The sequence below is a fragment of the Gopherus flavomarginatus genome, chromosome 25 (assembly GCF_025201925.1).
Source record: "Gopherus flavomarginatus isolate rGopFla2 chromosome 25, rGopFla2.mat.asm, whole genome shotgun sequence".
In the NCBI taxonomy this organism is placed as follows: Eukaryota; Metazoa; Chordata; order Testudines; family Testudinidae; genus Gopherus; species Gopherus flavomarginatus.
In genome coordinates, this window is record NC_066641.1 from 6,792,288 (window position 1) to 6,805,510 (window position 13,223).

At 41.8% G+C, this 13,223-nt stretch overlaps 1 protein-coding gene across 11 annotated transcripts in view; it reads left to right on the top strand.

Moving 5' to 3' along the window:
- TANC2 (tetratricopeptide repeat, ankyrin repeat and coiled-coil containing 2) overlaps nt 1–13,223 on the top strand; it is a 628,479-nt gene that overhangs the window by 578,918 nt on the left and 36,338 nt on the right. For all 11 annotated transcript variants that reach the window (XM_050934871.1, XM_050934879.1, XM_050934880.1 and 8 more), the window contains 3 exons: nt 114–222; nt 10,291–10,413; nt 11,947–12,183. In XM_050934871.1, the coding sequence (XP_050790828.1) occupies nt 114–222; nt 10,291–10,413; nt 11,947–12,183 (469 nt within the window). The remainder of the gene's footprint in view (nt 1–113; nt 223–10,290; nt 10,414–11,946; nt 12,184–13,223) is intronic.

Sequence of the window (13,223 nt, forward strand, 5' to 3'; positions counted from 1 at the left end):
CCTTGTAAGGCAGCACGTAAGATTGGTGATGCTGAATGACATCAACCCCAAGGAAGATTTAAAAATGAAATGGGATTCTTCGAATACTAACTTTTTTTTATTCTTGTTCCTAGGAGTGGCCACACTCTGCTTGCCTTCTGGTTTTCTCGTCAGGAGGGGAAACTAAACCGACAACAGACTATTGAGCTGGGACATCACATTCTCAAAGCACACATTTTTAAGGTAACAGGAATACAAGGAAAAGCTCACACCATCCTCTTCCCTGACACACACAGTCTGTCAATACCCACTATCAGAGAGACATGGTGGGTGAGGTGGTATCTTTTATTGGCCCAACTTCTGTTGGTGAGAGAGACACGCTTTCCTGGGACCAACACAGCTACAACCACACTGCAATACCCGCTATATAAGGTCTGTTCTTGTTGCAGTGTGACTGTAAGAAGTGTCATTGCTTCAGGCTTCCAAAACACTTGAAGAAAGTTAGTGTTTGAGAACTGGTGAGGACATGAGGAATTCTAAAGGGCCAGAAAGTTGGGAAAATCTGCCTTGATTCTAAGGGGTGGGGAGGAATTAAAATCTGACAACGTCTTGTTTTGTCAAACTACCGCACACTGAACAGCAGATTAAAATGCTCCTTGCCAAGTACTTCTGCACCTGACTTAAATAAACGGCACTACAATTTTGACTGGGCGTAACATTTTGCCAGAGACAAGGGTTGGAATTCTGTTCACAGTATGCAATGCCGTCCTTGTTACCCAGGTTTTCATTTTGTGCTCCCACAGCTCTTCTGAAACATTCTTAATGTTAAAAGTGACAGAACCATAAGTGGAGAGGGCACTAGACAGAGTGTCAGGAGACCTGGATTTTATTCCTGCCTCTGCCGCTGCCCTTGGTCAAATTTCTTCTTCTGTCTGATTCAGTCTCCTTATGTGTAATATAGGATGAGTTCCCTCCTTTGTAAAATGCTTTGTTCTTAATCCGGGCATCTCAATGTATGAGTCGGGTATAGTTTGTTTATGATCTACCAGTGAGTGCATGTTTCTGCAGAGCTGAGCATATTAAAAAATGTCTAGTTACTGCTCCTTAATGGTCCATTTTTACCCACCACACAAAGAGTGACCCAGGGGTCACTAGTTACGATTCAAATTTGATCCACAACTGGAGTCATATCTTCAGGCCCAAAGAATGTTCACCAATCAGCATAGGAATTGGTCAGGTAACTGTAACTACAACAGAGAGAATAAATCATTTCTTAAAATTAATGGGAGCTGTTGGTACTCAGCACATCAGAAAATCAGGGCACTCATTCAGGTGCTTAAACTTCAGCACCAACTTTGCCAATAATTTTTTAGAGCAACAGGATAGTTTCGGTATCTCACCAGGCTTTATTAACATTCTGATAGATCTCTTTATTTAATTCCACTGGCTATATTAATGATCATGTGTAATGGCAGGTCTGCCGCATTTTGAGATTAATGGGAAGTTTGAGGTAAAGTGAAGAATCCCAATCAGTGTATAATTTTCAGATTTTAACATACATAAGTAGCTCCAGATTCAGCCCTGACATTAATGGGGTCAGTTCCTATTAACGTCAGTGCCAAAGCTGAATTTGGATCCTAGTCTTTTATCATTTTACACTTTATAATGGAGAAAATGGCAGGATTTCAAAATCTAAACAAACCTCACGTTTCATTAAGTGAATGAGTTGGCAATAGAGTCCAACTTGAATTGAAAAATATTTACCATCCTGGAAGGTGTCTGTTAACATACGAAAGATGTCAGTGTAGCTTTCTGTTTCTAATTACTTGGCAAAATCCTTTGTGTATGATTTTAGCAAGAATAATTTGCCTCGGTGACAGCTGAGGGTAATATCAGGTTGTACAGAAGTACTACAGAGTTTTGAAAGGGGTTTGGGTTAGATGGTTTACATGGGAAAATCACTGTAAAGATTAGCCTTTGGTGTTTCTTAAACAGATCTATTTTTATTCCTTAATGTACAGTAGTTGTTTGTTTACAAGGATCTGCTTGTATTTTTTACCAAATCGAACCATAGCAGCACTGTTTCTTGAAAGAGACACTTTCAAACTGGAACCTTTCCAGGGGAAATATAAGTATCTTGTGTCCACACTCCCATTTCTGTTATTGCAGATACTTTCTGTTTATGAGGAAGTGATTTCTCCTTCACAGCATCTCATTCTGCCAGGTCATCTAGTAAAATCAGTATCTTGTAGCTGTGATGTGAGCCTTCTGCCAAGTGAGATGCATGTCAGGTCATAAAGTCAGCTTACATTTTTTCTGTGGTATTGTGTTGGAAGAGCAGCCTTATCTAAATGCAAAGGTCCTGATTCTAAATGGTCACTGGTTTTATACCAGCATAACCCCATTGGTGTTACCTTGTACACTGCTGTGAAAGGAGAATCAGAAGCTAAACCATGGTCTGCTGGTGAAGCTTCCTCTTGGAGAGGCTAGCCCCTGCCCCGCCTCTTCCAGCTGAAGCCTGGCCTCTTCTGGTCGAGTCCACGCCCCCCGCTCACTTCTCTCAGCCTTCTCCATGGCCCCAGCCAGGGCGGGATTGGGGGCTGAGAGCTCAGCCCAACCACAGCGGGACTCTTGACCCTTGCCAGATCTCTGAGCACAGAGCCCATTTCCTGTTCCACCCCCGGCTGCGCTCATGACCCCACCCCCTTCCACCCCTTCCTCCGTGGCCCGTCCCCCATTCTGCCCCTTCCCCATAGCCCCGTCCCCACTCTGTATCTTCCCCCAAGATCCCATCCCCTGCTCACTCTGTCCCCCACCTTTCCCGCTATGGATCTGAGACCAGAAAAGCAGCCCCAGGGACATGGCTGGGGGAGGTTTTTCTGGGGGCTCCAAATTGGCCAGGGCCCCATGGGCTCTTGTGGTAATCTGCCAATGCCCCTTCCCTCTCTCATCCCAACCCCACCCCCGGGGGCATGAGATTTGGGGAGACTTAGCCTCCATTACGCGCCGCCCATGTGTAAAACATTTGGTAGGACTGGGTGGAGTTATGGGATATACACAGATGATATTTTGGCTAATAAAATAAAATTTTAAAACAGTGTTTATCCTAAAACTAATTCCTGTCACATCCCAAAAGGATCATGTCATTTGAGTCTGTTCAGGACAGACCCGGGTCTGGAATTTCAGTGTGTGATAAATCAGTGATACTCAAAATCATTGAATAACAATCACAAAGAGGTGTTTTGACAGATCTGCGTAGGGAAACTTGCATGCTGCCTGTTGGCGCTAGGGCTCAAGCAAGTGCCTTTTAGCCCCCTCACCTTTATGAGTGTAAATATTTTCAGGTTGTGTTTTAAAAAATAACAAAGTATAAATGTCTTTGGTCACTGATTTAAAAGATTAAGAAGGGATCTCAACCAATGGGAACCAGCTTGAAAGCCGCAGCATGCAATGAAAGGGCATCAAGAGAAACTTACAAAAATTATACCAGCAAATCTAAACTTCGAGGTAACATTGTTTTAAACATCAAGCAATGAGAAGTCCTTTGTTTCAGTCATAACTGTCCTGCCTAAAATGTTAGTGATCCAGAACTTCCCTTGTCCCTCGACTAAGAGACTGATTAAAATTACAGGCACTGAAAAGAGGCTAATGGAATGAAAAGTTGTCTAATATTCCTTGAAACAGTATTGCAAAAGATCATTACATTGAATTTAGCTGGCAAATTGTCTTAAAGCAGAGGCCCTTCACTATTGCCTTTCAGTTATAATCTTTTCACGGCTCGCAAACAAAAATTAATTTGGTGCACATCTAGTCCCTGGCTGATATTTTTCTGCATCACAAAATCACCATGCAATCTAGTATGATTCGGACAAAAGTTTTTAAATAGCCTGGAGATGTAAGAGGTTAGGACTGAGATGCTTTGACAAAGTACTGGGAAGATCCTGGATTGAAACAGCTAGGGTTATAGTAGGTGAGGTCTCAGGTACATTGACAGAGCTGCTTTGGAAGGATTTAGAACTGAAATAGCGCAGGGGTCCGTATACCAGAATTGCAGTTCATTGGCATTGGAAACTTGCACAAAGTCATTCTTTACTAGTCTCCTGTTCCTGTGTATGAACATATTAATGAGATTAAACCCGTTCCTCTTATTCCAGCAGTTTAATCTTGTATTAAAGTAGGATTCGTTGTTGCTGACAGATACAGTCTGACTTTATAACTCAGGACTTAACAAGGAAAGGGAAGAATCAGACACTAACTATGAATTGAGGAGAAATAAAAATTGGTTTCTACAGCTGAACTCTTTCTGTGTTGGACATATTTATTTCATAGAAAACAAGTGCCCCCTTCTGTTGATCAGAGTGTCTTGCATACTCCAAGTATATTTCTTTCAGTACAGTTTGCTAACCACGTTTTTTGCTTCAGTATTTTATCTTCAGATGGCCATTTTGAAAGGTGCAGATATGCTTTCTCGTGTCATAGAAGCTTATTTGTTAATGTAATAATACACTAATCATGTTTAGTATTTCTTTTAAATTGCTGCCTCTAATGTGTCCAAATTATATAGTGCTCACTTAAGTAACTGAAATAAATCTTAATATGTTCTTGTTTTATAGTGTGTGATCTAAAAAGCAGGGACTAATAATTGCCAGAATTCTTGAGGTCTTTGATTCCTACCTCCAAATACACACAAACTTTTCCTCTACAAGCATAGAGTCAAATGAAGTAAAAATCCTAAATGAATCAAACTGTATCATAGAATTTCTATGGATAGAAATTCCATTCTTGAATAATAAGAGTATAGCAATAGGAATATACTACCGATCACCTGACCAGGGCGGTGGTTGTGAAATGCTCAGGGACATTAGTGAGGCTACAAAAATAGAAACCTCAATAATAATAGGGAATTTCAAATTGCCCCATATTGACATGATACACATCACCTCAGCTTGTCCTGGAACCCACAAGGGGAGAGACAAGTCTTGATTTAGTCCTAAGTGGAGTACAACATCTGGTCCAGGAGGTGAATGTAGCTGAACTGCTTGGTAATAGTGACAATAATGCAATTAAATTTAACATCCTTATGGGGAAAAAGCACCAAAACAATCCAACGCCGTAGGATATAACTTCAAAAGGGGAAGGAACTACACAATAATGATGAAGCTAGTTAAATGGAAATTAGAAAGGTCACAAGGGTGAAATGCCTATAAACTGCATGGAGACTATTTAAAAATGCATAATAGATGCTCAAATTAAATATGTTCCCCAAAATAAAAAAAACGGTAAGAGAGCCAGAAAAATCATGGAGCAGGTCCTCAAGGAGTCTATTTCAAACCATTTTGAGGAGAGGAAGGTGATCAGTCAACATGAATTCACCAAGGACAAGTCATGCCTGACCAACCTGATCGCTTTCTATGATGAGATAACTGGCTCTGTGGATATGGGGAAAGCGGTGGACGTGATATATCTCAGCAAAGCTTTTGATACAGTCTTCCACAGTATTCTTGCCAGCAAGTTAAAGAAGTATGGATTGGATGAATGGACAGTAATGTGAATAGAAAGCTGGCTAGATCCTCAGCCTCAATAGGTACTGATCAACAGTTTGATGTCTAGTTGGCAGCCGAAATCAAGTGGAGTGTCCCAGAGGTCGGACCTGGGGCCAGTTTTGTTCAACATCTTCATTAATGATCTGGATGATGGGATGGATTGCACCCTCAGCAAATTTGCGGATGACACTTAGCTGAGAGGAAAGGTAGATACACTGAAGGGTAGGGATAGAGTCTAGAGTGATCTAGACAAATTGGAGGACTGGGTCAAAAGAAATCTGATGAGGTTCAACAAGGACAAGTGCAGAGTCCTGCACTTAGGATGGAAGAATCCCATTCACTTCTACGGGCTGGGGACCGACTGACTAAGTGACAGTTCTACAGAAAAGGACATGGGGATTACAGTTGACAAGACACTGGATATGAGTCAACAGTGTGCCCATGTTGCCAAGAAGGCTAATGGTATATTGGTCTGCATTAATAAGAGCATTGCCAGCAGATTGAGGGAAGTGATTGTTCCCCTCTATTTGGCACATTCCAACACCTCCCTAGGGAACCCATTCCAGTGCTTCACCACCCTCCTAATGAAAAAGTGTTTCCTAATATCCAACCTAGACCTCCCCCACTGCAACTTGAGACCATTACTCCTTGTTCTGTCATCTGCCACCACTGAGAACAGCCTAGCTCCATCCTCTTTGGAACCCCACTTCAGGTAGTTGAAGGCTGCTATCAAATCCCGCCCCTTCTTTTCTGCAGACTAAGCCCAGTTCCCTCAGCCTATCCTCAGAAGTCAAGTGTCCCAGCCCCCTAATCATTTTAGTTGCCCTCCACTGGACTCTCTCTGATTTGTCCACATCCTTTCTGTAGTGGGAGCCACAAAACTGGATGCAATACTCCAGATGTGGCCTCAGCACCATCCTTAGAGGTTTCTAAGGCCCAGGTTGACAAAGCCCTGGCTGGGATGATTTAGTTGGGGTTGATCCTGCTTTGAGCAGGGGGTTGGATTTCCTGAGGTCTTTTCTAACCCTGATCTTCTATGATTCTGTTAAATGCTGTCACGGCTAAACAGCAGAGTAAATGAGACGGTTGGAAACAGAAAGGCATCCTTTAAAAATTGGAAGTCTGATCTTACTGATGATGATAGAAAGGAGCATAAACTCTGGCAAGTCAACTGTAAAACTGTAATAAGTCAGGCCAAGTAAGAATTTGAAGAGCAGCTAGCCAAGAACAGAAAAACTAACAGAAAAAAAATTAAGAACATGAGAAAGCAGGAAGTCTGTCAAACAATTATAAGTGCCACTGCACGATTGAGGTGCTAAAGGAGCACTCGAAGACAAGGCCATTGCAGAGAAGCTAAATTAATTCTTTGCTTCAGTCTTCACTGCAGAGGACATGTGGGAGATCCCCACACCCAAGCCATTCTTTTAGGTTAGAAGTCTGAGAAACTGTCCCAGATTGAGGTGTCAGTGAAGGAGGTTTGGAGAGAAACTGACCAGTTAAACAGTGATAAGTCACCAGAGCCAGATGGTATTCACTAAAGAGTTCTGAAGGAACTCAAATATGAAATGGAAGAACTATTCACTGTGTAGATAACTTATCGCTTAAATCAGCCTCTGTACCAGATGACTGGAGGGTAGTTAATATAATACCTGTTTTTAAAAAAGGCTCCAAAAGTGATCCTGCCAATTACAGGCTGATAAACCTAACTTCAGTATGAGGCAAATTGGTTGAAACTATAATAAAGAACAAAATTATCAGGCACATATATAAACATGATATTTTGAGAAAGAGTTAACATAGCTCTTGTAAAGGAAAATCATGCATTACTAATCTATTTGAATTCTTTGAGGGAGTCAACAAGCATGTGGACGAGGGTGATCCAATGGATATAGTGAACTTGGACGTTCAGAAACCCTTTAACAAGGTCCCCCACCAAAAGCTCTTAAGAAAAGTAAGCAGTCATGGGATAAGAGGAAAAGTCATCTGTTAGGATAAGTCACGAGATGGAAAGGTCATGAGATGACCTGTAACCAGTTAGAAGACAGGAGGCAGGGTAAGAATAAATGATCATTTTTCACAATGGAGAGAGGTAAATAGCAGAGTCCCCTAAAGATCTCTGCTGTGACCGATGCTGTTCAATATATTCATAAATCATCAGAAAAAGGGGAAAAACAGGCAGCAAAATTTGCAGATGATACAAAATTACTAAAATAGTTAAATACAAAACTGACTGAAGCATTGCAAAGGGATCTCACAAAAGTGGGCAATAAGGCAACAAAATGGCATATGAAATTCACTCTTGATAAATGCAAAGTAACACACATCGGAAAAAAATAATCCCAATATTACATGCAAAATTAGCAGATACCACTGCAGAAAGAGATCATGGAGTCATTGTGGATAGTTCTCTGAAAATATCTGCTCAATGTGCATGGCAGACAAAAAAGCTAACAAAATGCTAGGAGCCATTGGGAGATGGATAGTTAATAAAACGGAAAATATCTTAATGCCACTATAAAAATCCCCGGTACACTCATGCCTTGAATACACACTTGAACACCATCTCAGGGAAGATAAATTAGAATTGGAAAAGGTACAGGGAAAGGCAGTTAAAATGATTAAGGGTATGGAACAGCCTCCTTACAAGGGGAGAGTAAGAAAGACTGGGACTGTTCCTCTTGGAAAAGAGACGACTAAGGGGATATATGAGAGAAGTCTATAAAATCATGAAGGATATGGAAAAAGTGAATAGGGAAGTATTTAGTTACCCCTTCACATAACACAAGGACTAGGGATCACCCCATGAGATTAAAAGGTTTAAAACAAACATAAGGAAGGACGACTTCACCCAATTCACAGACAGCCTGTGGAGCTTGCTACCATGGGATGTTGTAATGGCCAAATGTGTCACTGGGTTCAAAAAAGAATTAGATAAGTTCATGGAAGATAGGTCCATCAGTGGCTGTTAGCCAGGATAGTCAGGGATGCAACTCCATGCTCCTGGTGTCCCTAAATCTCCAACTGCCAGAAGCATCTAGCACTGGCCGTTTGAAGACAGGATACTGCGCTAGATGAACCACTGATCTGACTCAGTATGGCTGTTCTTATGGTCTTTATTTGACAAATGTTTAGCTAAAAGCTACAGGACTTTGAAAATAATAAATGTGGAAAACTGTTAGTTCTTCATGACGGCCATCTTTTATTGTTTTTCTAAAATAAAATGGTTTTCAATGGCAAGTATATTTAACTGAAAAAATGCTTTTAAATATTCACAGTAGTTACTTCTTATTACATAGGCAATACAGTCCAGCCACTTGACTGACATGCGCTATAATGGTCTCTAGATTAAAAAAATGTTCGTCTGTGGTATCATGATGTTAGGACAAAAGGCTACTAATGCAAGTGTATAGAAGAACATGTCAGATTACAATGGCAAAACTGTCATTGCTGTTTAATATCAACAAATTATGATGGTCAAACAATGGCAGTAAAAATCTGTAGAGACTTTATGCATAATTTTTTCATTGTCCTAGGCCCAGTATGGTTGTTTACATTATTGCAGAGTCGGTGTAAATCACTACTAACTTGAACTGGTAGCTGTTACACCCACTTTACACAAGTCTAAATGAGCACACAAGGTTCAAGGCAGTGAAAATCAGGCCTTACATGTCAAAATAGTAGCCAAAGACATCTGTACAGTTCCATGGAGACTACAGTAGAAGTAATGTTAAAGCACTATAGAAGAAAAGCTATCCTTTTAAAACCCCATCCAAAAATAGGCTCCCCTTTTATTCCGCCTATCATCAGGCCACTGATTAACATCTGTTTGTTATGAAGAAATGATCATTCTTATAACAGGAAAGCAAGCACGCTTGACTATTTATTACATAACCTATAATTTAGTGCTGTTCAAAAAGACGTTAGTACTTAGTATCTAGTAAGCATAAAATAACTATGTTAGCCAAATAAGAAAGTTGGAGATAATCTAATGTTAGATATGAAAATGTCTACTCTCTCTTTTGGTAAAACTTCCTTAATTTATCTGGCTGTGACGGAGAATGTAGTACAAGTTGAGTTAGCTCTGTGAATAATAAGAATATTTCGTGAATCCGTTTCTGCCACGATAGTAGGTACTTTATAAACAAAACAAAAAAAGAATCTGCCACCTTACCCCATGTAATGGGATTCTCTGAAAGAGAGCTCAGGAGGCCCGTGTAACCTCAGCGTGACAGGGCTGTCTTAGGGATATCCTGTCGGTACTACCTTGGGGGCTCTTCCTTGGGGCTGCAAGTTTCTTAGTTCACAGCAGGGATCTAACGTGATAAATGGCTTCTATGGCAACCTTAGTCTGTAGAGACTGTTCTTAACTGGCAGGGAAGAGTATTTTGGTTACATTCTCCTCCATTAAAGAAAGATGCAGTGGGAGGGAATATGAGCCTTTAACAGTAAACCACAACTGCATGTTTCTGTGTCGTCAGCAGCTCATTACTGTGACATTTTACATCAGCGGAGGATCTGCCCCAGCACATCTAGTATTGCCAGCACTTTGTTGATAAATGGTGAATTTTAAGTGAGTGTGGCTATGATAAATGCTTAACGTTATTTTCAGCTAGCTGACTTTTTATTGCTAGCAGGAATCTAATTCTCCGGCCTCAGATCTGTAAAATCCTTTTGTTAATTATTTTTATTACATGGAGTAATTCCTTCTGCATAATATAATGCAAATATGTTGGGTACTAGAACTAACTGGATCACTCTCTCTCTTTAGGGGCTGAGTAAAAAAGTAGGAGTGTCCTCGTCTATCCTGCAAGGGCTTTGGATCTCCTACAGCACAGAAGGTCTTTCAATGGCATTGGCATCTCTGCGAAACCTCTACACCCCTAACATAAAGGTACTGTACAGAACAGACAGTTGACAAGCTGGTTCAGTGCTTACAGCCTCCAGTGGTCCAAGTACGAAAGATTCTCCAAGGCTCCAGTTCAGCAAGGTCCTTAGCGCGTGTGTATTGTTAAGCATGTGAGTAATCTCATTGAAGTCCATGGGACTCCTCACAAACTTAGTTACACCGATATGTAAGCAACTTGTTCAACCAGGACCTCGTTTTTTAAGTGTCCAGTTAAGGTTTGATACCAATGAGTAGCGACTCCCCAACTTGTCTATGTTCAGCAGGGATTTTCTGTGAATTCCTATAAAAAAGCAGTGTCATATCTGTTCCTGCCGACCATCCTTCATTTCCACCGATTTCTCCCAAATATACAGAAGGCTCCCTTGGGTGTTGTAAACCTGACAGTGCCTTGGGGGTTTGTCTGCTCTAGCATTCTTTTCATCTCAGGGCGTTTTTGCAGCTATGGAAAGGAGTATAATGTGCATAGCTTGTTCCTCCATTAAGCCCAGCCTGGTCATGTCTTTGCGTATGATATCACACCATCTAGTCAGTGATTGGACTTACCTTGGTTGTATTTGCAGGGATAAAACAGTGTAGAGCTGCATCCCCCAGATGGTGAGGGGAGATAGCCCATCTTGGGGAAACCCCAAAGGGTTGCACTTGCCATGAACCGAGTATATTTAGAGGAAAGAAAACTCTTGATTTAAGACCTGGGCAGACAGAGTTCACTTAGACTCTTCAGGCAAGTCTGTCTGTTTAGAAGGAAAACTCTGATCATAAATCTGAGCAGGCCAAGCTAGCATGGAACCACTGGTACCTATTGCTTGCAGGCTATGAGACTTGGCATTCCCATGAGCTGGATAGGGTGGATTAGCCTAAGAAGCCATAGCATCCTAAATTCACTTGTAGAAACAGTTCTTTAACTTGAGTTAATTGCCAATTAAGTTGAGTTAGCTGACACATTTGTGCATGCTAGCGAAGACATTCTGCAAACATTTGTGAAGTGTCCAGATTAGCATGTACAAATATGTTAGCTAGAGTGAAAAAAAATCTAATGCAGAGAACCTTCTGGGCTTGCATACCTCTCCCCACATGAGGGTGGGGCCAGCCTGAGAGATCCTCCTCATATGGAGAGGGGGCCCATCGTCATCCTCTCTATCCTTTCCCTATCATGAGCCCTCTCTCTCATCTCAGCATCATCAGCTGTCTCTTTCGCTCTGCAGCCCAGTGCAGAGAGAGCAGAGCCAGGAAGGCAGCAGGAGGGGAAGCAGCAATTGAGGACCAGTAAGCATCACAAGGCCACTGTTGGATGGACGATCAAGCAGTTACAAAACCATCCACTATCTTTCTCTGTGTGAGGCTCCCTGTGGCTCTATGTCTGGCAGTATGGCTAAGGCCAGCCTGCCCCAACACCACGCAAATTACAGAACCAAGTCCATGCTAGCGATTAGACAGCGCTCCCTCTACCTAAAATAAAGCCGTGGTTTGGGCTTGTCTTTTTGTTGCACATTGTGGTGATGTGTTTCTCTTGTCCTTCAGGTCAGTCGATTGCTAATTTTGGGAGGTGCAAATGTTAACTACCGGACCGAAGTTCTGAACAATGCCCCAATTTTATGTGTCCAGTCTCACCTTGGTTACACAGAGATGGTGGCTTTGTTGTTGGAGTTTGGGGCCAACGTAGATGCCTCTTCTGAAAGTGGCCTGACTCCTCTTGGATATGCTGCTGCGGCTGGATATCTGAGCATTGTTATGCTACTGTGCAAAAAACGGGCCCAGGTAATGAGACTGTATTTATCTGATGACACTCTGACTTCCCAGGAATTCCACATTGACATGGAGGAGAAAGCAAGTAGTATGTGGAGTACATATCAGACTTCAGAAAAGAAATTGAGCCACTATTCACTTTTTCCTTTGCCATGTAACATTTCTTTCCTCTGGTTTTTGCACCTGAAGATAGGCTAAATGATTTAAACAGACTGTCTACTCTGTTGGAACATTTTCTATATGGTCTAAATCAAACCCCTACAGTTTCCACACGCGTCATCTTCAGAAGTCTCAGCATCCTACCCTCTTGCTTACAAAGAAGAGTTACCCTTCATTATTAAATGCTCAGTCCTGCAAGGGGCTGGACATCTCGTGTGAGTTTGCTGGACCACACTTAGTACTGGGCATTTGTCGTGTCATGGTGAGGATTCTCCTCCTTCAGGAGGGACTGGTTATTGCCTTAACATGGGTAGCCCCAGTGATCTGATCTGGTATGGCAAAGCCTATGTTCTTATAAGCCCCAAGTGCAGCATCAGCAATTAAAAAATATCTGACCAGATCCCAACTCTGCCCTCTTGTGTTTCTGTCCAGAGGTAGTATTTCAAAGGCACAAGAAGGCAGTCAGGTTTTCAACTCCATTGGAAGTTGATGGGAGGAAGGCACCTAACTCCCATTTGCACCTATGAAGATTCCGCCCCTGCCAACACACAGTTACTAGCCACCTAACGTCTATCTTACCTGTCTAGTTAGGCTGAGATTTTCAAGAGTGTAAGAGAGTTAGGTGCCCAGATTCCATTGAATTCAATGGCATTTGGGGCTTTGCCTTAATCTCTGTCTAACCAGTCTCTTTGTATCTAAGGCACTTACTCCCATGGTATCCAAGCATCGTACTAAAAATAGCACTGTGTGCGCCCTACTTGGCAGATCTCACATTTTCCATTGTTCCTGGGGTGCATGTGTGAGTGAGGGGTTTTTATTATTAGTGCAGTTTTTTGTTCCAGTGGTAGAACAGATTAGAATCCTGTTTGTAGTTGCTCCACAATGCCAGCCAG